This window comes from Anser cygnoides, chromosome 18, assembly GCF_040182565.1.
Source record: "Anser cygnoides isolate HZ-2024a breed goose chromosome 18, Taihu_goose_T2T_genome, whole genome shotgun sequence".
NCBI classification, from domain to species: Eukaryota; Metazoa; Chordata; class Aves; order Anseriformes; family Anatidae; genus Anser; species Anser cygnoides.
Window position 1 is genome coordinate 12954301 of NC_089890.1, and position 24571 is coordinate 12978871.

The following is a 24571-nucleotide window of genomic DNA, read 5'->3' on the forward strand; positions in this document are numbered from 1 at the left end:
TGTAGTCATTAGCCTGCAACACATTTTAATGTGCTTTAGGGTTTCCTGCAAACTATACAGGAAATACCTATTCTAGTTCAAGAAAGCCTGATCAGCAACACATGCTGACTGAGAAAACCCCACTGACTCAAAATTCATAATGAGGGCTTTTCTGTAGAAAGTTGTTGGGCACAGGGATTGTACTGAAAGGACTGCTCGTTCAGAGTCTGAAAAGCTTTTCTTGGAAAAATATCAGATGCTCCACTGGGAACTTGGTTGAAAGATATTCCTAAAGCAACACAGTGGACTGACAGTAGCTGTGAAAGTAGTGACTGAAGGGAAAACAGAAAATAATGAGACCGTGATGTTTTCTGAATGCTGGTAATAACTCTTTCCATTTAAATCCTGTGTAAACCTTGCAGTGCTTAATATTATTGTACAAGACCTCTTCTAGACATCTTTTTAAGGCAAGCATCACACAAAGGTAAGTTCTGAACTGGTTGTTTTTTTAAATGTGACTTTCAAAAGCCTGGGTAGAAGACTGTTCTTTTTCTGCTAAGTCCTAGAATGCCTCAGTGTCAGTTGTTTTCATTTGTGTTTCTCAGTGTCAAGTATCAGAGGTCTTACATTCCTCATTTAATATAATTTTGTTAAACTTTTGTACCTCTGGGTGTTGCGTGGAGCCTGCAGCACTGAAATAATTTTAAAAAGAAATTGACAAGAGTTTTTGTTTTGAGAGGAGTAACAGTTATCTAAGTCAAATGGGCTGCTTTTAAACAGGCAAACTATACTTTTGTGCTTGGACAGCATTTGAATTAGAGGAGGACAGTATGTTTTTCTGAAATTCAGTGAATCAACTGGTACCTGCAAAGCCTCTTTGCCACAAACCATTCATATCCAGCAATAACAAGAGTAATTAGGATGATTGGCTTGTAGTGATAAGAAAAAATCAGAAAAGTGGCTTATTGGGAACAAATTAAGCTGTACTGGAATCTTAATTTTCCATTTTTTTCTGCTTAGACTGCTGATCCTGGACTTCTTACCTCCCAAGAGGACTGGACTCCTAGTCTCTTTCTACTAACCCAAACAATGCAGGTCAGTGATTGTTAACAAGTCTCCAGTAGTGTCCCACTTCTCAGTGGAACTCTTTACAATGACTCACATCATATGGAAAATACATTTATTCTGGTATCTATAGTAAAAAATGGAAGATCAAAAGGCTCTATTTGTTGTTGACAATGCTGCTAAGCTCATCTATGAACTTGCTGTCTTGAAAAGAGCCAGCTGTTACTGTCTCTGCTGTTCCTCTTCCCACCTCAGCCATAACTGGCCTAGTTCCTTGAGCTGGCTCTGGAGGTCACTGAACACTTCATTGAATCTATTCAGCTCACTAACTCAGCAGAAAATGTTCTGCTTTCTTTGTTGAGTTCGTTTTCTGCTAGATCAATCAGAGGGAAGACTCCAACGAGTCCTAGTGCCAGTGGCTAAGAAACAGCAAGAGAGTCAGGGCAGGTCAGTGGCTGTGAGCCATTAGATGGGCTTGGCTCTGTTAATACATCATGCCCTTGGTTCTTGATATGCTTTAAAATACCCATGGTTATCAGGGTAGAAAACAGTGCACAAGGCAGTAAATGGGAGCAGTATGTCTGGTAACCATGGAAAGGGTTTAAGATACAAGAGACCTTATTCAACTCCTGGTTCCACTCCTTGCCACCACCCATGCCTAAGTCCCTTTGTAATATAAAGATTTGAGTTCCTTTGTAAACTGATTTGAAACTTACTACCAAGAAAAACAAGAGCAACATTATTATTCAATGTTCAGGTATCAAAATTTAGCCCAAAGGCTGCTACAATCTCCACTTTCTAGACTGTCTGCAACAAAGAGCTGATTTTACCTACTGCCTTTAAAGCAATAGTTTAAGACTGTGAAACCATACATATCACTTATACATTTCTCAGTATTGCTCTAATTTCTACTATGTTCAGAGTAGTAAAGTATTTTTTTTTCTTGAAGGCTGCAGTTAGTGCTTAATTAGCGTGAATTGCATTTCAGGCTGCAAGGAGAGAGTGGATGAGTAGGTTTTGGGGGGAAAGAGTGGGGGGGAAGGGGAAGATGGTGGTGTTGATTGCTCTTTTCTGAACCACCTATAACCCCTCCTGCTGGAGGTTTTTTAAGTATGATGGTCTCTTTGCAGCTTCCTTTGCCTCACTGTCAGACTTGTTCTGTAAAGCAAGCAGCCAAAGCTTTGTCCTTCCCCTTGGAACACTGATGAGGAAGCAAATTATGTGAAAGAACTGCCATTCCTGTAGCACTCTCTGATCCAGCCAGTGCCAAATGTATCTGAGTTGTGAGCACAGACTGAGGGAGAGAGAGAACAGCTGGAAGACTTGCCAAATCAAACTTGGGCCTCTGTACTTCTCTCTGTTGGTGTATGCTGATCTCTTTGAGATCAGAGCCCAGCCTTGGCCTGTATTGTAAACTGCTCTCCTCCCACTTTTCATCCAATCATGCTCTCCCCTTCCTTCATCCTGGTGATGCATTGCAAAGCGTTTCCTTATCTGAACGTAGGTATCTTCTCTCTTGTTCTCACTCAATATTCTTCATCTTGTCCATGTTTTTACTGTTTGTGATGACATGTGAATGTGTAGTTCTAACATCTGGATTCGTCCAATTTTTTGCCCCCCCCAGTGCTTAGAGTAGAGCACGAATTGACACATTTAAACCTTCAATGGATTATAAAATAGTGATGGAGGTATCTTAAATATGAAATGTGCAGTGGAAAGATGTCTTGAGCAAGGGGGGGAATGAGGTCAGAATTTACCTTTCAGTGTTACAGGTTCAGATCAGTGAAGGACTTGCTACTCTGCTACAGCAGGCTGCTGTGCTTGATTTTAGCTGAATTCCTAGCAGACTTCCAAAGGGACTGTAGTTGGCACTAATTCAATTTCATAGAATTATAGAATCATAGCATATCCCGAGTTGGAAGGGACCCACAAAGATCATCGAGTCCAACTCCTGGCACCACACAGGTGCCACCACACAAAAATTCAGACCATGGGACTAACAGTACAGTTCAAATGCTTCTTAAACTCCAACAGGCTTGGTGCAGTGACTACATCCCTGAGGAGCGTGTTCCAGTGCACGACAGCCCTCTCAGTGAAGAACCTCTTCCTGATATCCAGCATGAACCTCCCTGTCGCAGCTTGACGCCATTCCCTTGGGTCCTATCACTGGTCACTAAAGAGAATAGATCGGCGCCTGCCCCTCTACTCCCCCTTGTAAGGAAGCTGTAGACCGCAATGAGGTCTCCCCTCAGCCTCCTCTTTTCCAGGCTGAACAGGCCAAGTGACCTCAGCCGCTCCTTGTACGTCTTCCCCTCTCGGCCCTTCACCATCTTTGTAGCCCTTCTCTGGACACTCCAATAGTTTCACATCCTTTTAGTACCGTGGTGCCCAGAACTGCACACAGTGCTCGAGGTGAGGCCACACCAACGCAGAGCAGAGCAGGACAATCACTTCCCTCGACCAACTAGCAATGCCATGCTTGATGTTCACCAGGATATGGTTGGCCCTCCTGGCTGCCAGAGCACACTGCTACATTGCTGTCTCATGTTCAACTTGATATGCTGAATTTTTTCTCAGCAGAGTCAGCACAGGCATTTTTCACACACACGCAAATATACAAGTCAACCTGCTCTCTTCCTAAAGCAAACCTCTAGAAAAGGAGTCCAGTTAGGGGGAAAAAAAAAAAAAAAAAAGTTGCTTGCTTTCATTTGTATGGTCATATTTATCATTTTTCTTTTGCTTTAGTATATTGCTGAGAGAGATCAGCCTTATATTTAGGCTTCTGAACTCAGTTTACCACTGCTGGTCTTGATTCATGAAAAGTTTACAGCTGCCTTCTTTAGGGCCTGGGGTATCAGATAAAGACACACTCAGATTTAAAGGAGATTTAGATTTAGACATGCCCTCTTTCAAATTGGTACTGAGTGTTGTTCCTCCTGGATCTCCCTTTCTCATTCTACTGGTCCTGACCAGCAGCTCCACTGGAAGAGGTGGAAAGTGGGTATTTATCTCTAAAGGTCAGGTACTTGCTGGTCTTGACACCTCCCTGGTTTTCCCCTTTCCTCATTCCTTTCTGCTCTCTACTCCCCTGGGAGGCCTGCACTGTCTTCCCATCCCTGACCCAGATCACTTATTTCTAGAAACCCGAGGGAACACTGTGTTTCAGTCCCTTTCTCCTCCCAAAAGCACCCCCTCTGCTTGACGGTTGCTATATGAATAGCAAAAGATAGCAAATCATATTGCACTGGTCTGTCAGACAAAGTGAACCATAGTACAAATCCTCTGGAGCTAACTCTTTGCATTTTCTTATTTAAGTGCTTGTAGTGCTTTTTCTTTGGTGACTAGGAAGCATTTTTTCATTGGATACTGGCCACAGGAATGCAAGCTTTGGCTGATTCCCCACTTTCTGCTAGGCTCTGTGATGCTGTGAAGTTTCCTCTGTGTTGGTAAGTTACCCAGAGGGATTGCTGCTAAAAGTTTGAAGATTTGGAATCTGTACAGATCCGGTTGGCTACTGTTTTCCTTAGTGGACATTCATTGCTTTTACAAACAGAACAGTAACATTGGAGTGTCTTGTTTTGAACTTCTATCACTCAAGATACTCTGGTCCACATAGAACAAACAGTGCAAGTTGTAGTCAGAGCTCCCTCATTACTTGCTGTGGAATCTGAAATTCTTTATTTCCATGGTCACTGCCTGGTAAGTCTGCAGGATCAAATTGTCAAGATGTGGTCTTTGCTGTCTTCAGTTTCAGGTGGCTGTTGACATCACAGAAGCAGAGCATAAAAATCAAAAAATTCTTTGTCTTCAGTCTGGTTTCCAGTCTCTCCGTCCTCCACTTCTGTCTTTCCCTTCTGCCATGTCAACAGTGCTTGCCACCCTTTCAGAAGTGCCCTCGCTTCTGATTCTGTGGCTATACTGCAGACCAAATCTCTGAAACGACACATATTGAAAATAACCTTTCAAATTAACCAGTCTGTGTTATTTTTAACTTGGATCACAGACACACAGTCCCTCACAAAATAATAGGCAGTGAAACACAGCCATGCATGCAAGCCTTCACAGACCTATGTTTTGGGGAGACCCCCCTGCAGGTTTAACTCTCCAGTTCCCCAAGGGAGCTCCGTCCTTCCCCGCCACGTAAATGAGTGAGAGATGACCCTCCCTTGCCATCAGCACCACCAGCCAGAGCACCTGAGAGAAGCCTGGGTCAGCATTTTGGTCCCACGGTTAACGTGTGTTAAGAGAATCTGTGGTCACTGGCAAGCACTGTGAGCACTATGAACGTGGAGAAAACTTTTTCCCGGCTGGGGCGGAAACGCGATAGGCGGCCATCGAGTATCTCTCGATTCACAGTGTCTGCAAGAAGCAGTGCAGAGATAGATGGACGTGAGGAACAAGGGAAGGGGAAAGGCCCCTTGTTATGGACCGGAGCCCATAGGGTGGAGCGAGCCCCCTGGCTCTAGACCGGGCCGAGATCTCCCAGGTGTCTGTCGGTCGGGGACGCGGGCACCTGCTCCCGCGTCCTCCAGGGCTGCTGCCGGCTGTCCCGGGGGTGCCGGGGACGCCGCACGGCCGGGCCGCCCCCGGGTCGGCAGGGCGGGCGCCGGCCGGGGGTGCTGAGCTGGCGCCAGACCGGCAGCTCTCATCCGCCGGCTCGCTCGCCCCGGATCCGCGTCGGCACCGCTACGCGGAGGCCCGGCCCAGGCAGGGCGGAGGCGGCTCCCGGCAGGGCGCGGGCGGGCCCGGTGTCCCCGGCAGGGCGCGGGCGGGTCGCGTCGCCCCCCGCCATGTCCCTCCCGCCGCGGCCCCGCCGCCCCGTACTTAAGGCGGCGGCGGCGGGCGCCGCTCCTGCTCGCGCCCTGACCGTGTCTCCCCGCAGAAGATGGCCCCGACGTGCCTGCGGCCCCTGCTGAGGTACCGGTCCTTCGCCATCCTCTTCTTCACGCCGCTGCTGCTGCTGCCGCTGCCGGTCACTGTGCCCACACGGGTAAGTGCCTGCGGGGCTCAGGCAGGGAGCGCGGTCCCCCGGGTCCGGGCCCTGCTGCCCGACGGAGCCCGCCCTCCTGCCCCCAGGTCCGGGCCGGGCTGCCCCGAGCCCCGTCCCAGCCAGCCGCACCGGCGCTGCCCAGGAGTGCTGGGCGCCCAGCCTGCTTGCCCGGCTCGTGTGGGGCCCGGCACCCGGCAACCGGTGCAGCGCTGCCCGCCAGGTCTACCCTCGATGCATCGTCGCTCGCCCCCGGAGCGAGCAGTGGCTGATGCCCACCGGGGCACTTTACTCCCTGACGGTATGCTGAAACATCTTCTTCATGCCACCCTGCCCCAGAGGAATTTCAATGCAGCTCAGAAAGGACCTCAGTCCTCCACCCGTAGGTCTCAGGGACGTGTTTTACAGCTTCTGCTCCCAAGTGATCTTCATTGCAGATGCCCTGAGATGGGAGCCCAGTGCCAATCCATTCATCCAAAGGGATGGGCCAGGGCCAGGACCTGGGCCTCCCACAGACCCAACCCATCTTGCGAATTAGATGCAATTCTTTTCAGCCCAAAGATAAGTAGCTGGCCTGGACAAGTAGAATTGCATCCCAGGTTATCGAGAAATGACTGGCAGTGGACTGAAATACAGGACTTCTGGGTTTTCTAGTTCTGCTGCTGAGGCTCAGAGATACTCTAAGGAGTGTTGGTGAGTGTCATTCTTCATCCAATGGTGCAGTAAGAAGCCATGCACCATGTGCAGTGATCATAAGACGGTTTCACACACAATATACTGAAGTTCACATCCATCTTACTCCAGCGATGGGGTTGGCACTACTCCTTTGATTTCAGAGCAGTTACACATGCCTAAAATTGGAATAACCCACTGAAGACTTTTGTCTTTAATACCTTGTAGCATTCTTGACAAAATGTGAAACCTCTGTTCACAGTATTCTAGCCTACTAGAGCTATAGAGTCTATTCCAGGGCTAAAACCAGTCTTTCTTCTGAGTCACCTGTATTGCTCAGTGTATTTTAAAATATGGAAAAACATCATGCACATTTATAAGCAAAATTGCCAGCACTTCTGGTTTACCTGTCTAAGCAGTATCAGGTCTGCGGTTCAGTTGAATGCCCGTGCTTTACAGAAAGGAATTTCTACTATGATCAATACTAGGAAAGATAATTTCCCCCCCAAACAGAGTTCCTTTTCAGTTTTCCAGTAATTGTAGGAATATTGTGTCATAAGTCTTATCTGGGAAAAGTACAATATTTCACAATGGGAGAGTAACATTTCCATCAGTGACTGCTTTTCCAGCTCTCAGTGAGAAGGCAGGTCATTGTTTTTGCTGTGGACTATCCAGAGACCAAAGAAACATTTTGTGACCATTCCCATAAATCACAGACATATATAGATGTAGATACAGATACTTATTTAATTCCAAATCTTCAGTTGTTTGAATTGGCTGCAAGTGTGGAAGTTAATTTATAAGTATGGCTGTGTTTTTGAACTTCATGTAAATTATTTACTGTCCACTGTACAAAACCAGTTTCTTCAGTATTGTGAGTTTTATTCAAAGTAATGTTCTCTTACGGTTGTTTACATGTCTTTCATACTGGCAACAAATTAACCACAGTTAGTTCTAGCACTTAGTTACTGTTGTACAGCTTAAATGGTATCATGAGCTCACTTTGTATTCATTAAGGAAAGAGACTTAAATAGGATCTATCTGATAGCTTCTAGTCTCTGAAAAAAAACATTTCTCTCAAAACTTGTGCTGTAATTAATCTCCTCTAAATCTGAAAAAAAAAAAAAAGAAAAAAGAAAATTGCCTGCAAAGACTGTTCTCTGGTTCCTAAGCTGTTCTTTCCTTAAAAAAAAAAAAAAAAAAAAAAAAAAAGGAAAGCGGAAAGCACACTCCTATTTATAATATTTATAAATATAACCCTACAGCAATTTTAAAATGTCACTGAAACCTCATTTATTTTTGCAATAAAGTCCCATTTGTGCATTAGAATCGGATCCTATAAACACATACTCTAAATATGAGCAAATTCTGAACAGAACACTTTGACTCAAGCTTTACAATGCTGTTTACTGTAGACTAATGAATGTTTACTTCTCCTAACAATTTCGAAAGTACAAACAAGGAAAGCCAGGTTACGGAAATACCTGACCAACTGTATAAAAAAATGTTACAACATTTCTAAGCTAGGGAATCCCCTTACTAGATAGGAACAGTATGACTTGGGAAAGCAAGTTGATACCTCATATGTCCTTAGCCATTCCTACCACTCCCCCCCCCCCCCAAAAAAAATAAAAAATAAAAAAATTGTAAGAGAGTTACCTAAGAACTTTTAAATTGTTCAGTGATATAGTTTCTTGGCTCAGGCATGTTACTAGGCACACTTCAAATAAATGTGAATTTCAGAAAATCTACTCACCCACACTAGGAAATTCAGCCATACATTTAAAAATAGTTAACTAAAAATAGAAATGCCCAGTTCTCCAAACACTATTAAAAATTCTTGGCTCCTGGATGTGAAATCTGCGTACCTCAACTGCCAAGAGGTAACTGCACACTGCAAACTATGTACCTAGCTGTAGAAGGTGTTTGTTTGTTTGTTTGTTTGTTTTTCATGCCCAACATTTTATGTGGATGCATTATAAAAAACACCATAGTCAAAAAGATCTTTTTATGCAAGTGACTTCTGAGCAAGACTTAAAATGTACAAATTTAAATCCTCATGTCCCTCCTACCCATTTCTGCATAACTTGTTAGGCTAGAGACAATGGAATGTTTGGTCCCCTTATAAAATATGGCAATGTTTTTCTTATCTGTAAGTTTAGGATTGCTGGTTTTTTTTGTATTTTTTTTTCTTAAATACATCTTCCATTGTGTTGCAGGAGGCCAAATGTGCATATATCATCATCATCATGGCTGTGTACTGGTGCACTGAAGTTATCCCACTGGCTGTTACTTCCCTCATGCCAGTGGTATTTTTCCCTCTGCTTGGAGTTCAGAGCTCTAAATCAGTAAGGAATAGTTCCTGCTCAATCCATATCTGGAAAAGGGAAATCCATTGCTCTGATCCCCCATTGATATGTACCAAACAAGCCTGATAGGAAAGCACTCCACTTCTGTTATGCTGGTTTTGAACATGTTAAGCAGGAAGTTGGGTTCTGGTATGGGAAAATGCTGAAATAACTACATATTTGCCCAAGATGTTAAGGGGAGAAGGCGGGGAGAGGGGGACTGGGGATGGTAGAGGGAAATGTCCTTCTCTGGGCTTGGATCCTGCTGGAGAACATCACACTAGTACCAGCAGCTTATGTGTTCATAATCCATCCCATTAGAGAGCGTTCCTGACATATCCTCTGGGAGATTTTGAAATGCACGAAACAAACTTCCTCTGAGATGGTAGACAGCATAATGCCAGCAAGTACACTGTGTCCCCTCCAAAGCTCATTCTGCGAAAGGATAATTGACCGTTTGTGCTAGCAGAAGGGCGGTGCTTTAGCCCAAGGCAGAGAGACTGTATTTAGGTTTACTACTGGCCAGCCAGCTGGTAAGGATGGGTGTGGGTGTTAAAGGTGCTGGTAAACCTATTTTGGAGTTTAGTATCTCTGGTGTCTACATAATACTTTGAGTCCCTACCAGTCTTTTAGGAAACTGCTATTTCTAGTTAAGCGCTTAGAATCATAGAATCATTAAGGTTGGAAAATACCTCCAAGATCATCTGGCCCAACGATCCCCCTTCCACCAGTATTGCCTACTAAACCACGTCCCTAAACGTCACATCCAACCTTTCCTTAAATGCTCCCAGGGACAGTGACTCCACCACCTCCCTGGAAACGTGATCCAATGCCTAACTACTCCTTCTGACAAGAAATGTCTCCCAATTTCAAACCTAAACCTCCCCTGGCACAACTTGAGGCCATTCCCTCTAGTCCTATCACTAATTACCTGTGAGAAGAGGCCGACCCCCAGCTCCCCACACCTTCCTTTCAGGTAGTTGTAGAGAGCAATGAGGTCTCCCCTCAGCCTCCTCTTCTCCAGACTGAACAATCCCAGTTCCCTCAGCTTCTCCTTATAGGACTTGTGATCCAAACCCTTCACCAGTTTTGTAGCCCTTCTGTGGACGTGCTCCAGGGCTTCAATGTCCTTCTTGTACTGAGGGACCCAAAGCTGAACACAGTACTCAAGGTGCGGCCTCACCAGAGTTGAGAACAGGGGGACGATCACCTCCCTGGTCCCGCTGGCTACACTATTCCTGATACAAGCCAGGATGTTCTTGGCCTTCTTGGCCGCCTGGGCACACTGCTGGTTCACGTTCAGGCAAGCATCAACCAACACCCCCAGATCCTTTTCCTCTGCACAGCTTTCTGGGAGGGAAACAGAGGATTAAGGTTTCCAGAAACTGGAGGTAGCTGACGCTGTGACTATTCTTTCTGTCAATGTTGGGATGGAGCCTGGTGCAGTAAATGTCTTTGAGAGGGTGGAAGGCAACATGTACTAGTGAAGCTAGTAGCAATAGGCTACATTTGGGTCCCTGACCTATCTTCTCTGTCTTACAGGTGTGCTTGCAGTATCTAAATGACACAAACATGCTCTTTGTTGGAGGGCTGATTGTTGCAATTTCTGTTGAACAGTGGAATCTTCACAAAAGGATTGCACTAAGGGTCCTGCTGATTCTTGGGGTGAAGCCTGCACTGTAAGAACATTACATTACCTCTTCCTTGCCTGTGTCAATTTAGCAGATACCTAGGAATGGTGTAAGAGTCAGCAGAGAAGGGAAGCTCCAAGAACCTCTTTTGCTGTACTTGTAGAGTTTCCAGAGGTGAAGTCTGTCTGCATGAATGGTTTATTTGTCCTTTAGCCAAAACACAGGCTCATGGGAGGACACCTGTGACTGCAAGACTGCTAAATGATTTGAATGGGTTGAAAATACTTCTATATCCATGTCAGCCCCTGACTCTATAGTGTCTTACATTTCACATTGAGTCCATGGTTTGATCCTTGGATGACACTGTACAGGTGGAATTCAATTTTCCAAAAACAGGCATTCACTTCTTATTGAAATAGCTAGACTGTGGCTGTTGTCATCAAAAAGAGAGAAGCTGTTATCTACAGTAGGGCAGATGATTCATGCCCAAGAATTGCCCATCAACTGCAAAGTAGTAAGTGTTTGAGTGGAATCAAAGTACCTGGGTTGTTCATGTCTGCAGTCAGGTGAGATAAATCGTACCCTTGCTTCTTGTTTTAGTCAGAATCTCTGTAAAGCCGTGAAGCTGTAAGTCCAAGAGCACCTGTGCTATTGTTACCCATATGACATATTATTGTATGTGCTGGCATTCACAGTTCATGTGAAATCCTTTTATCATGACCCCAAGCCATCTGTGGTCCCCACCACCATCTCTGTGAATGGAGACATGGTCATCATCTAAAAGCCATATCCTCATTCTGGCATGCTTAAGTGGTGCCAGTTCTGTGGCTACAATAAGTCTAGCAAAGATGGTGGTGGTGAAGAGCATCCAGTACCCATTACTTTGCATCTACATACAAAAGCCAATTTTACAAGATCCGAAAGCACATTTTACAATCCTAATACCAATAACCAGGGAAACAACACTTACGGTTCACTCTTACAGAACTGCCATTTAAATTTTTTAATCTGGATAAATTCTAGGTGCTCGCCACTGGAGACAAGATGATTCAGACTTAATCATGCACAGACCAGAGAACTAAATGCCTTTCTGGGATTCCTTCACTGAGGGTGGCAGAGCTAGGAGGGAATCTAGCCCTGCTTTGTATTATTGGAGGCTACACACATCCCTGTCTGGACTCTGCTCTCAAAATTACAGTGACTACAGAGCCTAACAGTCTCAGTTTTTTCCTCTTTTCTCATCTGCCTATTTCTCTTTCAGCCTCATGTTGGGATTTATGATAGTCACTGCTTTCCTGTCCATGTGGATAAGTAACACAGCCACCACTGCTATGATGGTTCCCATTGTCCAGGCTGTCCTGGAGCAAATGGATAACACAGAATATGATGTGACCATGATGGAACAAGCAACCGGGCAAACAAATACAGTGATTGAGCTGCAGGAAAAGAATGTATCAGATCCCACTTCAGTGCAGGGTAAGGGCCTGCTAAGGAATGAGTTAACTTGTTACACTCAGAACTCTCTGTCCAAGAAGGACCTTTTTCAAGGAAAGAGGATGTTCACATGACTGAAAGCTTCTAAATGCATGACATGCAGGTTTTCCAAAATGTTTACCAATTTTGGTGGCTGTCATTTTGTTATGCTTAGTGCTAGATCCCGTGCAGACTGTTATGTTCTTTCCTTCAAGCTGGGCTCATCCACCTGTGGTTTCCCTGGAACTAATGGCCTGCTCAGGGAAGTAAAAAGCATACCTTCTGGGAAATATCTTCCACCCACCCCAGCATCACACTTTCTAAATCTTGTAATTATCAGTGGTATTCAGAGTCTAAGACATGTAGGAATGTTTGAAAAAAATTGTGCAAACTCTATCTGTTTTGGTTGTGGGGTAATAAATACTCATTTGTTGAGCAGATTGAATGTGGAGATAGGGAGAAAAAGGAGAAATACTTGAAAAGATACATGGAAAGAGCTGGCATCATTTGACTCCTGGTAGACAAACTACTCTTTGGAACACTTTAGTGTGATCTTACCCTGGTGCTTGACTCAACAAGGTTCTTCTATCACTTCTGTGTTTCTGCTGTAGGTTTCATTTGACACACTTACACACATATTCAGTTCCTCTGATCTGACTGTTCCATTGTGCTGGTACAGAGGGCTATATTATGAAATGCTATTAAATATCAAATCTGTGGTACCTTCCTCTTTCAGAGGAGGAAGGATTTTCTTGGGGATTTTCTTGGAGATGTGATTTCACTGAATTAGCATGTTGATCTGCCACGATTCCCTGTGTGACTGTGTGCAAGCATGAGCGCAAATGTTGGTAGTGTATACCATGGCCCACACTTCAAGCCTTCTGCCTGGGACACATCATGTCCATTTTCTAGCTTATATGTCTGTGGAAGACCCAGTGTAGAAGAAGGTAGTTCACATGTGCCAGTCATTGCCCTGTTAAGATATTAACTCACAACTGGCATATTTGTCTGGACTTCGGAAATGTAAATTAGATACAACAGTGCTCTCTGCCTTTTGGTTGTTTAATTTCTTACCTCACTAGTGATGGGACAATGCACTATTACTGTGCAAAGCTCAGGCACTGTGTTTATGTAAGACTTGCAAGCCCAAGAGAATGCTACTCAGCCACACAGTGCTCTCTAAGTTTGCTCATTTCTAGCATCCAAACAGTTGTATTAAGATAATATTTCATGTTTACAAATGTTGTTTTTAATGTTGATTCTTGAGTCTCAAAAATGAACTTCTGTGGTAAGACTAGAGAAAATAATTTTGATGGATTTCTGTTCTCTTAGAAGGAACTGCTTGGCTTTGCTAATTTATCCCTAACATGCAAGAAAGGTGACAAATGTATGTGAAGAATACCCTTTGGTATTGTTGAATTGGTTGTAATTGTTCTAAATACATTGTCTCACATAATTAGTCCAGTCAGACTTCATGATTAGATTGTTAACCTCAGAGAATAATGAACACAGCAGCAAAATTTCACACTTGATGTAAACTGATGTAATGTATTAACCTTAACAGTTGTGTCAGGCTAGAATTTTGTTTGGGGTGGGCTTTTTCACCCATATTCACAGCTGTTAAAGCTAGTTGAATTCTTACTGTGATGTTGAAAGGGTTCCAGTGACTACAATATCTGGGTGATGGTAAGCCCCTCTGTGAGGTAGGGAATTGCTTTTGAGAAACTGTGGCACCAAGATGAAAAACAGCATCCTTGGGTCATGTGGAGCCAAATTGTCAACCTCTCTCCTCAGCCCCTCATGAACTCAAGTCTGAAATATTTAGGGACATATCTCTGTGTTGTTTGTTTGTTGTTTTGTTTGTTTTTTTTTGTTTTTCAATTAAAATGAGGCATACGAAAACTGGAAGCACTGAGCCTGCAGACCTGGTCCTGAACTTTCTGCCTCCCTAACTGTACCTGAGCAAGTCATGTTCTTTGTGTCTAGTCATAAGCAATGGACAAGTCCCTGATGACCCCAGATCTTCTGAGGAAAAGAAAATGAAGAAACGTATATGTAAGGGAATGACACTTTGTGTATGCTACGCTGCCAGCATTGGAGGAACTGCAACACTCACTGGAACAGGACCAAACATGGTATTGAAAGGCCAGATGAATCAGTAAGTCGTTCTTGCTGTTTCTTTACTTTTGCTACTTTACTGTTTCTGTGCCAACAGACTAAAGTCATAGTTGACACATTCAGTTGCAAACTCTAAGCAATAACCAACTGATGAACTGAAAGTGAGAAATGTGTATGAAGTGAAGGGTATCTTTTTTCTGCTCCGCCCTTTTTTAGGTAGGTACGTGCTGGTATTATAAGTTTCCTGAGAAACTTATGAGATATGAGATAGTGGTTCTTCTGCCTCCTCTTTTTCAATTAAAATGCAGCATATGATTAGGGCAACTGCAGTGAAGAGCTTGAGAAGAACATAGCATTAAGTCTTCTCATTATCTGTTGATTTTAACAACCAGCTGGAAATTTGCTTTTGCTATTTGTCCTGCAGTCATTATTGGTAGATGCAGGGAATAACAAAAAGCTGCTGTTCTTAAAACTTTGGCTTCAGTCTTTTAAGCTAAGTAGCAACTTTGTCTTCTATTGAAGTGGGCAGAAGTGCAGCTATTAATTTCAGAAGAAGACAATGCTTTCTCTCCTATTATAGTTATTAATGGGGAGGAGGAAAAAACATCCTGTCATGGCATAAATGAGCAGACATTTTGGAAGTGAAAGATACCCAGAACATGCGGGAGACCTTTCAGCAGTGCTTGTCTTACTGAGACCTAAAATACCAACATCTGTTCCTGTCTTCTTTAGAGTAGAATGCAGAGAAAATTAAGAAGATTGTTTAAGTTCTGCTCTGAAACCCAGGTCTGCCTTCCTATTAACTTCAGTTAAGCTGTGGATGTTGTCTATGATTACTTGTAATGGTTGTCCTGGATTTACATGTCTAATTAGCACTAGGGTATATTAGAGGGAGGGTAGAGTACTAAATGTTTTGGTATTAATACAGAAAGCATTTGTTTTTTCAGGTTATATCCCAACAATAATGATATTGTGAATTTTGCTTCCTGGTTTGGGTTTGCATTCCCAAACATGATTCTGATGTTGGTACTAGCTTGGCTTTGGCTACAGTGCTCCTTCATGGGACTCAAGTATGTATTTAACTATGTGATATTGTGTAAACCACTTAGCTAATGCAGATCACTGAAAAGTTTCTGGATAAAATGAATGCACCAACAAGTTATTCATGCTATAAAAGAGAGCAGTTCCATTTCACAGCAACTTTTAAGATTTGGAAACCTTTATGTTTGGGGGGATTCAAGCTAAGCCAAAAGTGCTAGGCAGTCTTAATGTTCAGGCAGAATTGCCTTTTTCAATTTAAAATCTGAGAATTTAGGTCCTAGAAGAGCTAGCCTATGTTTTGCTGCCCTTGATTCAAAACTGAGTTTTTTATACTAGATTGCTCCAAACTGGACAGAGACATATCCATTCATACACCCCATTGTTCTGTGAGAACTGACATGTCCATATGAAACACTTCAACACCGTTGTCACTTCTTTGTTTCTGGCCTCTCCTTTAGTCTGTGTCTCTCCCCAGAAGGAACAGCTTCAGAGTGGCAAGCATGTTAAATCCTTCTAATGTGTTAATACTTACAATGTTTTCTTCTTCCTTTTTCTTAAAGCTTTAAAAAAAGCTGGGGCTGTGGGACAGAGAGAACTGCTAAAGAAAAAGCTGCATACAACGTGCTGAAAGCAGAAATGAAGAAATTAGGCCCTATCTCTTATGCTGAATTCAATGTCCTTATCATGTTTGTTTTGCTGGTTCTCTTGTGGTTTTCCAGACACCCAGGCTTTGTAAAAGGCTGGGCCAGCAGGCTCTTCCCAGATGGAGAAAAGTAAGTTCTGGTTTTTTTTTCACCCTGTACCCTCCCCGTTTTGAATCAAATTCCCCTGCTCTTAGATACCGTTTTGATTGATTCCAACTGTATCTGAATTCATGTTTGCTGGGCTGGATCCTCTCTCATACACATAAGACTATCAACTGATATATCACTTGACAGTTTGTACTGCAGTGAAGGCTGGAGACTGGGATATGGAGCAAGCTGAACCTCCTAAAGGAAAAGGAAATTCTGCAGTGCTGGTCTCTGTCATTTTCAAGCACACATTAGCATTTTGTTTGTATGAGTTCCAATCAGCGGTGGTGTTATATAAGTATTCATTATTATCTCTAAACAACAGCATATGTAGAAACCACTGGGAAATTGATTTGTTGCTTTCAATAGCTTCTTCACATACAGTATGTGGCAAATTAAGAATATAAAATGTGTGATGGGATAATCATTCAGGCCATTTCCTTGTAAGTCATTAGAACATAATCTTTGAATCTTGGCTTGCCCACAAAGAAGGAACCCTGTCCCCAGGAGCCATTTTCATCTGATTTCATCATGATTTTGATTATTAGTATGTATTATAGCTGTTTTCATTTATTACTGCGTTTGTGCTGTGATAGATCTGAGACACCTCAGTCATGAACTAATGACGTATTTTGCTAATGTATAAACCCCAAACAGAATGGCAAGGAACAGTGATTGCAATGCTGGAAGGCAGCCACAGTCTAGAAGAAAGATGTTTTATTTTCTAAGCTATCTTTTCTTCTTTAGGTATATCACTGATTCTGTTCCTGCTGTGTTTATTGCCCTGCTATTGTTCATCCTTCCTGCTACCAAACCCAAATTCGTAGGCTGGAATTCAAGCATGTCTGACCCTGAACAGACTGAAGAAGGTATTTAAAAGGGGTGTTGTAACACTGTGAAAGTCACCCAGCTCCAGCTAACATGGCAGAAACATACATTGGATTTGCATGCAGTTCTTCAGGGTAGCTCACCTCCCTCACTTCTTGGGCAGGGCTGGAGCATGCTCACTGTTCATATATGTTACCCTTACCCTGACTTGTGTAGGTTTCTCAGTAATATACCTCTGCCTGATGAACCTTTCCCTAGTATCTTATAGAACTGGAGACAAAATGTCTTCACTCTGCTGAAACGTATTCTGCTTTTGATTTCTCATTTTAGATATAAAAAAGCCATTTTTACCAGCCCCGCTGCTGGATTGGAATGTGGTTCAGAGGAAGATGCCCTGGAGCATTGTGCTGTTGCTGGGAGGAGGTTTTGCTTTGGCAGATGCAAGCGCAGTATGTTCTGACATCTGTTTTTCTCTGACTCAAAGGTGGACTTCCCTGGTTTGTTATCTTGTCATGTATTACTGGGCATGCACCCAAAGCCAAACCCAGTAGAGATGTTCAGATATGGAGGTAGATCCAAATTAGCAAAAAATGGGAGGAAAGGTGAATATTTGTGCCTCTTTTTCAGGAACTTGTGTGCATTGACCAAGTTTCTCTAATTTATCTGAGCCCTGAAAGGGCTCAAGATGAAGATGTTCATTGGGGATCTTCGTTGACTGGACAGACCAGAAGAACAGTCCTTCTTATTTGTGTTGTCATCCCAATCCCATCCCTGGTTAGAAAAAATAGAAGTATAAATAACACTTGTAAGATTTCCAGAACCATTTGAGGTTTGTTTAAAGGATAAATAACTTCAGATTTAAAGCAAACCATTTCTGAACTGGTTAGGAAAAATCATTGTGAGTAGATATTTTCCAAAACTGTATACAGTGGGGTTTCTTCAGTCTCTTGTCAGTGGCTGTTGCCAGGCAATATACTGCACTCCATAAGCCCATGGTTTGATCCTATGCTCATAAATTCATAGTAAAGGTGACTGAATTCCAAAAACAAGAACAAATCTTGAGTCAAGCCATGCTTTTTACTTCATCGCTACTAAGACTTATCTAAATCAAAACCTTAGATATCAACAATGACATGCTTTGAGGAAGGTCGTATTCAGATCTAAGTTTTGTGGCTAGGCAGTTTTTAAGCCATGGGGTAAATTAAAGCTCTGGACTGTTACATTCATCTACATTCATCATACATGCATACATTATTAAAGCTCTGGGGCATTAGAAGCCATGAAGGCTTTGTAATCTGTCTGAATCAATTGCTGTCTGTATTCTTATAATATAGCACTCATACAGCATTATTATCTTCAGACACACTAGCAACGCGTGCTAGGAATCTTGTGAGTGACTGATTTAAGTATTTGCAGTAGTCTCAGCAATAATTGTTTCTGTTTAGCAGAAAATTTAATTTTGTAACCAAAGTGTGAGCAAGTATTTGTGTTCCAGGAAAATCAGGAAAGTGGGGCTGAGTATTAGCGTAGTTGGCAAGGAAATCCCTTTAGTGTTTATGACAGAACTCTGTACTTTTGTGGGTGGTATTTATATAATTCAGGAATCATTTGTAATCATTTAGCATTATATGTTAAGAACATTACACATAACATGAGTTTTCTGTTCATGAGCTATGGGTTCTAAGCCTCATCAAAGAACATTTTTCTTGTCAGAACTCTGGGCTCTCAGCTTGGCTGGGTCATCAGATGACTCCATTAGGATCTATTCCACCCTGGGCCATTGCAACAGTACTTTCGCTTATTATAGCTGTCTTCACCGAATGCACCAGTAATGTTGCCACAGCCACCCTCTTCCTACCTGTCTTTTCATCCATGGTAAGATTACTTCCATCTTGCTATCCTATCAACTGGGAGATTAGGGGTAAACTGTCAGTCTCTAGTGGCAAAACAATATCGTATTTACCGTCTTGAATGTTGCTCTAATGTTAATCTGAAACTCAGTAATGAAGCAATCCATTTGACAGTGTACCATAACGGACAGTGACTTTATCTGGTGTTGGTAGGCAAAATCAAATTTATGACCCTAGCATCACTGCTATGCTTAGAGCATCATAAACTTATAGGCAGTAGGAATGCAAATTTTATCCAATTTACACTATCCATTTGCCTGAAGCTGGAGAAACCAACTTCTTGGGGGAAGAAGCTAATTCAGGATGCCTATCCAACAGCAACCTCACTGAAAAGGAAGCCAGTTCAAGCCTGCCATGAGAAGTGTCCCTTGGCCCTAGAGAAAGTGAAGTGAGAGTCACTTTTTTAATACAGATCACCAAACATCAATTACTTCCAGTCATTTTGTATTTGAACCATCAACTCAGAACTGGAAACACAAAAACAAGACATTAACAAAAAATCCACCACTTTCTATTCATCCCTTTGGACAGTTCCTTTATCTTCATCATTTTACACTAGAATACATAAAGTGGTAATCCTGATTATTAGAAATGTGTAATTTGCCATATTAAGATGGAACAATTTTAGACCTTAGGGAGAAAAAACTGGTAAGTTCTTCTCTAAAAGCAGATGCAATAGCTACCTTTTCTGACCAGAACTGAAATGGAAGCACAAAGGAAAAAACAGGCTATTCTCTTGTGTAACTTGGAAAGTACAACCACTGTATTCTAGATCATTTCATCAATGTAAAATTATCATAGAATCATAGAATGGTTTGGGTTGGAAGGGACTTTAAAGTTCATCTAATTCAAACCGCCTTGCCATGGATCCTAGACCAGGTTGCCCAAAGCCCCATCCACCCTGGCCTTAAACACTTCCAGGGATGGGGCATCCACAACTTCTCTGGGCAACCTGTTCCCACACCTCACCACTGTCTGAGTGAAGAATTTCTTCCTAACAACTAACCTAAATTTACCCTTTTTTAGTTTAAAATCATTACTCCTTGTTCTATCACTACGGTCCCTGACAAAGAGTTCCTCCCCAGCTTTCTTGTAGGCCCCCTTTAGGTACTGGAAGGCCACTATAAGGTCTGCCCGGAGTCTCCTCCAGGCTGAACAACTCCAATTCCCTCAGCCTCTCTTCATAGGAGAGGTACTCCCTCCCTTTGATCATCTTCATGGCCCTCCTTTGGACTCGTTCTAATACATCCATGTCCTTTTTTGTGCTGGGGGCAAATATCAATTTATCTCAATAAAGGTGCTGATCTATTTGTCACTTCAGTTCTGAGTCCCACAAAGTTCATGTAATGTCTGAGAATGTTACTCCACGTGTCTTGTAATTATAGTTCCATCTCTGTGTTACCCTGGCAAGCACTCCAAAAATGTGGTCTGAGGTCAAAGAAAAGATCACTGGATAAATTTGACCAGAACTCCAAATTATACCATAGAGCAAAACAAACAACAAGAAAAAATCAAGCATTGTTTTCAGTACTGTGGGACGGAGATTGAGACCAAAGTTATGTTTAAGCACATGTGGATTCCAGAATAAAATGCTTGAAAATTACTCTGGTGGTGTAATACCAAGGAATGAACTGAGCCTGTGTGTCTCGAAGATCTGGAAAATTTTCTTTGCTTTTTTTCTTCTAGTATATATTATACTTCTAGTATAATAATTCTCTTCATTACACTGCAGGCTGAATCTGTCAAGATCCATCCTTTGTATGTTATGCTGCCTGGTACTCTCAGTGCTTCCTTTGCCTTCATGCTACCTGTTGCAACACCTCCAAATGCAATAGTGTTTTCCTATGGCCACATCCGTGTTTTGGATATGGTAAGATGGTCTCTTATCTAAAATTCTCCATTGCATTTATTCTGAAATATGATGAGAGTTTAATTTTCTTAGCCTAACACTTCCAAAGTATCATAAAGCTCATATGGGCAGTAACTAGCACCTTACATCCTTCTCTTGTGTGGTATTAGTATTGTAGTAAAGATTTGCATCTATGCAGCAACATTACCTTTCTCATAGGCTTTGGCAGACATACAGCCCAGTCCAATTGAAATTAAAAACTGACAAGTCAAAGCCTCTTAAACGCCAAGGGGTTAAAATGCAGCCAGTGCTTTCCAGTGTCTTCTGGGGCTTTGGTGAGTATAGCTAAAGGCTTATTTCCACTGGAGCTGAAAGCAGAAGGTAACAATCTGTTGCCCTAGACTCTGGTCCATTGATTGCCTGCCAGACCACACAGTACCAAGTTCTGTGCCGAACACCCAAATATTATCAGTTTGCTAACTGGAGACTTGAAGGACACAGAAGCTGGTCTTTAACTAATAAGAGCAACTTCTTTTTGAATCCCTTACAGCTCCTAGATTTGTTGTATAGCAAACTGTTCACCTTTTCACAGTGTATTCCCTGGTATTTCTACCTAAGCAAGAACATAGGGTAGTGGGTGCAGTGGCTATTTCTGTGCTTTAATTTGACTGTGTTTCTTTCTTCTTTGTGTACAATGTCCTTCCATATTTTGCTGTGCTGCTATTTGGTTATTGTTGGCTTGGACTTCTGTCCTCACAGGTTAGATCTGGAATAGTGATGAACATCATTGGAGTCTTCTGTGTCACACTGGCCATCAACACATGGGGAAGACCTTTGTTTGAGCTGGACACATTTCCAACCTGGGCAAACAGCACAACTAACCAGTGAGCAATGAAGAATTCATGTTTTATACGAGGAATGGACCCTTAATCCTACTCTGCATTGCCTGAAATCCTATATAAAGTCTTGTCACCACTTCAGATCCAGTGTTAGGTGTCTGCTACCTTCTGGGAGTCGTACATCAGATCGGGCATGAACCAACTCATTCCAATCATGCTGGCATCAAATGTGCTGTTTAATTTCACAACCCTAAGGATCATGTGTCTGGCTCACAAGTATGATCAAGTGATCCATTGTACCTCCAATCACCATCAAGATTTAGAATTCATCTAAATTTAAATAAAGAGAGGGCAAGCTGTTATATCAGATGGTTTGAACTATTTTATCATTGGTATGTACTTTTAAATCATTGTAATTGAACACTGCACCCAGACAAGGCTGACAATTCATTAGCAGCTATATATATCCAAAAGTCAGCATCTGTACAGAGAAATACCTGTTGTTACTTATCTAGTGTAAGGTTTATTATATTTTAGTCTGGCCTCAGCCATGGGGTGAAATCTTTCCAAGTCAACATCCAACCATGTTTTCCATCACCTTCTTTTCAGTCCCAAATCTCACTGCATTTAGACACCCTTTTAGAGGGTTGAAATAACATAATTCCATGCTGGTCATGATTCTGATGATATCTTGGGCAATGATGAATTAAGGTTGCCTTTGTGTTTCTTGCACTGTGGCACTGGCAGGGCCAGGAGACTTTCCATCTCTTGGCCGCAGGTAGATGTGGTTTCACATGCCAAACAATACTTTGTTATTGACAGCTTGGAAACAACTGGTGAACCATAGGACTTCACACCTATGGTGAAGCTCCTGGAGTAGCCCCTGATGCACGTTGTTAATTAACTCTAGACTTCTGAAGTGGAGACAAGGCATGAGAAAGGCTCTGACCGAAGGCCTTGTAAATAATATAGCCCAGATAGTAGGGCTTGTGTTGGCTGATAGCAACAGAAGTTGTCTTGTGTACTTTGGAATTCAGGTCCCATGAGAAAAGTGTTTTGTAGCATCTGTTCATGTCATTTCTGAAGCAGAAAAAGTCTATGGAAAGATTTTTGTTGGACTAGGTGTATTGTTGGACATGGTGCATGGACAGTGGTACATGGATGCTGGTTATTCAGCCCTGGAGATGAAGTTGGGAGGGAAGGCAGTGTGTTGCAGGGAAGAGACCTACAGCCATGACCTGAGTTCTGCTTCCAGATTTGCTGTGCAGCCTCAGACAAGTCAATTCACCTCTTTTTGTCTCATTTTCCCATTCTGAAAAAAAGTTGTTATGGTACCTATCTACCTCACAAGGGTGTTGTGAGGATGTAAGGGTCAAATTCTGCATCCTCAGTGATTCCCAATGTGAAGGAAAAGGGTGCACGATCTGGCCTCTAGCACAGTAACATGTGTAGGATATTTAATAGTTTTGTCATTAACTTGAATATTCTTTACAGAACTGGAAGAATATTCACATTTTGCCTTTAAAAGTGAGTAATGTACATATCCACAAAATCACCAGGTGATTTTTCTGAGCAGAAAACTACTTCAGTAATGATTGGATTTCTGTGCCTTTATCTTCAGTGCTCTTTCAAGGTGCTGGGAACCATAAACTGTTGTTTCTGGTGCCTTCAACAGCACCCTGTCTAGCCAGCTGGTTGCATGTGGTGCAGCCTCATACCTCTTCCATGGAATGATGGAGCATGTGAATAAACACCATTCCGCTTGCAGAGTATGTCTAAGGAAGAGACCAGTTCTAGTGCCAAGAAGTGACTTGGGCACAGGCGTGTCACCACCTGAAGGTTATCACAGTATTTGTTTGAAGGAATAGAAACCATTAAGCACCTTCTACGCTTTGGAAATCACCACTTAATGCCGACTTGCATCTGTATATATGTAAAAGTACTTGAGAAAGGGACTTTTTCTACCTTCTGATGGACTTCACAATAGGAGGACGTTTCACCATTGCCAGGTACTTCACAGTGCTTGTTCTTCAGTATTGCTTGTTCTTCAGTATATCAAGCATGGTGCTCGCATGACTGGGTAACACTGAGCTTGCCTGTCTCAATTCATGCAGATCCAAATTCCCTTAAAAATGGTTTCAGCTAAAAGCTGTAGGACAGGCGGTTCCCTCTCCCATTTGCAGAAAGAAGAGCTTTCCTCTGTTGCTGTGCAAGTAGAAAACAAATGCTATTTTCGTGAATGGTCACACTGGGTGATTTATTGACAGAAGTGCCAGGTCGGGGGAACATATATATAGGGAAATAAAGAACTCTGTTTTTATTATAAATATGGTGCATTTGATGTGTCACTGCTCTGTCCTGTTAATTGCAAGTATTTCCTTCTGAGATACCTTCATGACATCCTGTAAGTGATATATATTTAATTAAAATGGGAAAGTTGCAGAATTAGAGCCTGGCAAATAAAAAGAAAATAAAATATAAGACAAAATCAAAAACTTGTCTCTGTGGCATGGATTGTTTCCTGTGTGACACAGTGAATCACTTGTTTCTGCATTACCTTCCTCTGTAGCATAGTACTGTTCTAGGAAGCTCCTTGTGGATACACACCATAGAAAATCAGTGCAAAGCAGAGATTTTGACACTGCTTTAAGTACCTTCAGACCTACATATCAAGGGTTCCTTTCCTCAGCTATGTGATAATGTGAGTTTCCATCTTTGAAAATGCTCAGGCAGGACCAAAGCAGGTGGCAAATTCTACAAGCTATTTTGTTCATTTCAGAGTAAAAGATTATAGGAATCTAACAAACACAACTTGCTTTTAAGAAACAGTCTTGTACATAGTCTCCAGTATAATCGGCACTAACAGACTTTTCTTCAGCATCAAGCATGCATGTCGTCCTGTTCCTGTGCACTGAGTAAATAAGTGTATTATTTACACTGGGTAATGCAAGGACAATTACTTTGTTACAGGAGCTAGGTTATATCCGTTTACAGCGCTACAGGATAAGTATCATTAGAGATACTCATCTTGTATGGCATT

The 24571-nt window shown here is 42.4% G+C and overlaps 1 protein-coding gene across 4 annotated transcripts; it reads left to right on the forward strand.

Annotated features, from left to right (window-relative positions):
- Positions 1-212: 212 nt before the first annotated feature.
- On the forward strand, positions 213-24026 carry SLC13A5 (solute carrier family 13 member 5). Of its 4 annotated transcripts, none has more exons than XM_013193517.3 (13): positions 213-463; positions 1000-1074; positions 8923-9051; positions 10594-10730; positions 11944-12158; positions 14142-14313; positions 15221-15343; positions 15875-16087; positions 16853-16974; positions 17264-17382; positions 18647-18808; positions 20576-20713; positions 21452-24026. In XM_013193517.3, exons 2-13 carry the CDS (start codon positions 1069-1071, stop codon positions 21578-21580), a joined length of 1665 nt encoding a protein of 554 aa, XP_013048971.1. In that variant the 5' UTR covers positions 213-463; positions 1000-1068; the 3' UTR covers positions 21581-24026. The 4 variants fall into 4 exon arrangements, with proteins under 4 accessions (XP_013048971.1, XP_066835665.1, XP_047930164.1 ...); XM_066979564.1 differs by lacking the exons at positions 213-463; positions 1000-1074 and adding exons at positions 4411-4490; positions 5927-6034; XM_048074207.2 differs by lacking the exons at positions 213-463; positions 1000-1074; positions 15221-15343 and adding an exon at positions 5763-6034.
- Positions 24027-24571: the final 545 nt, after the last annotated feature.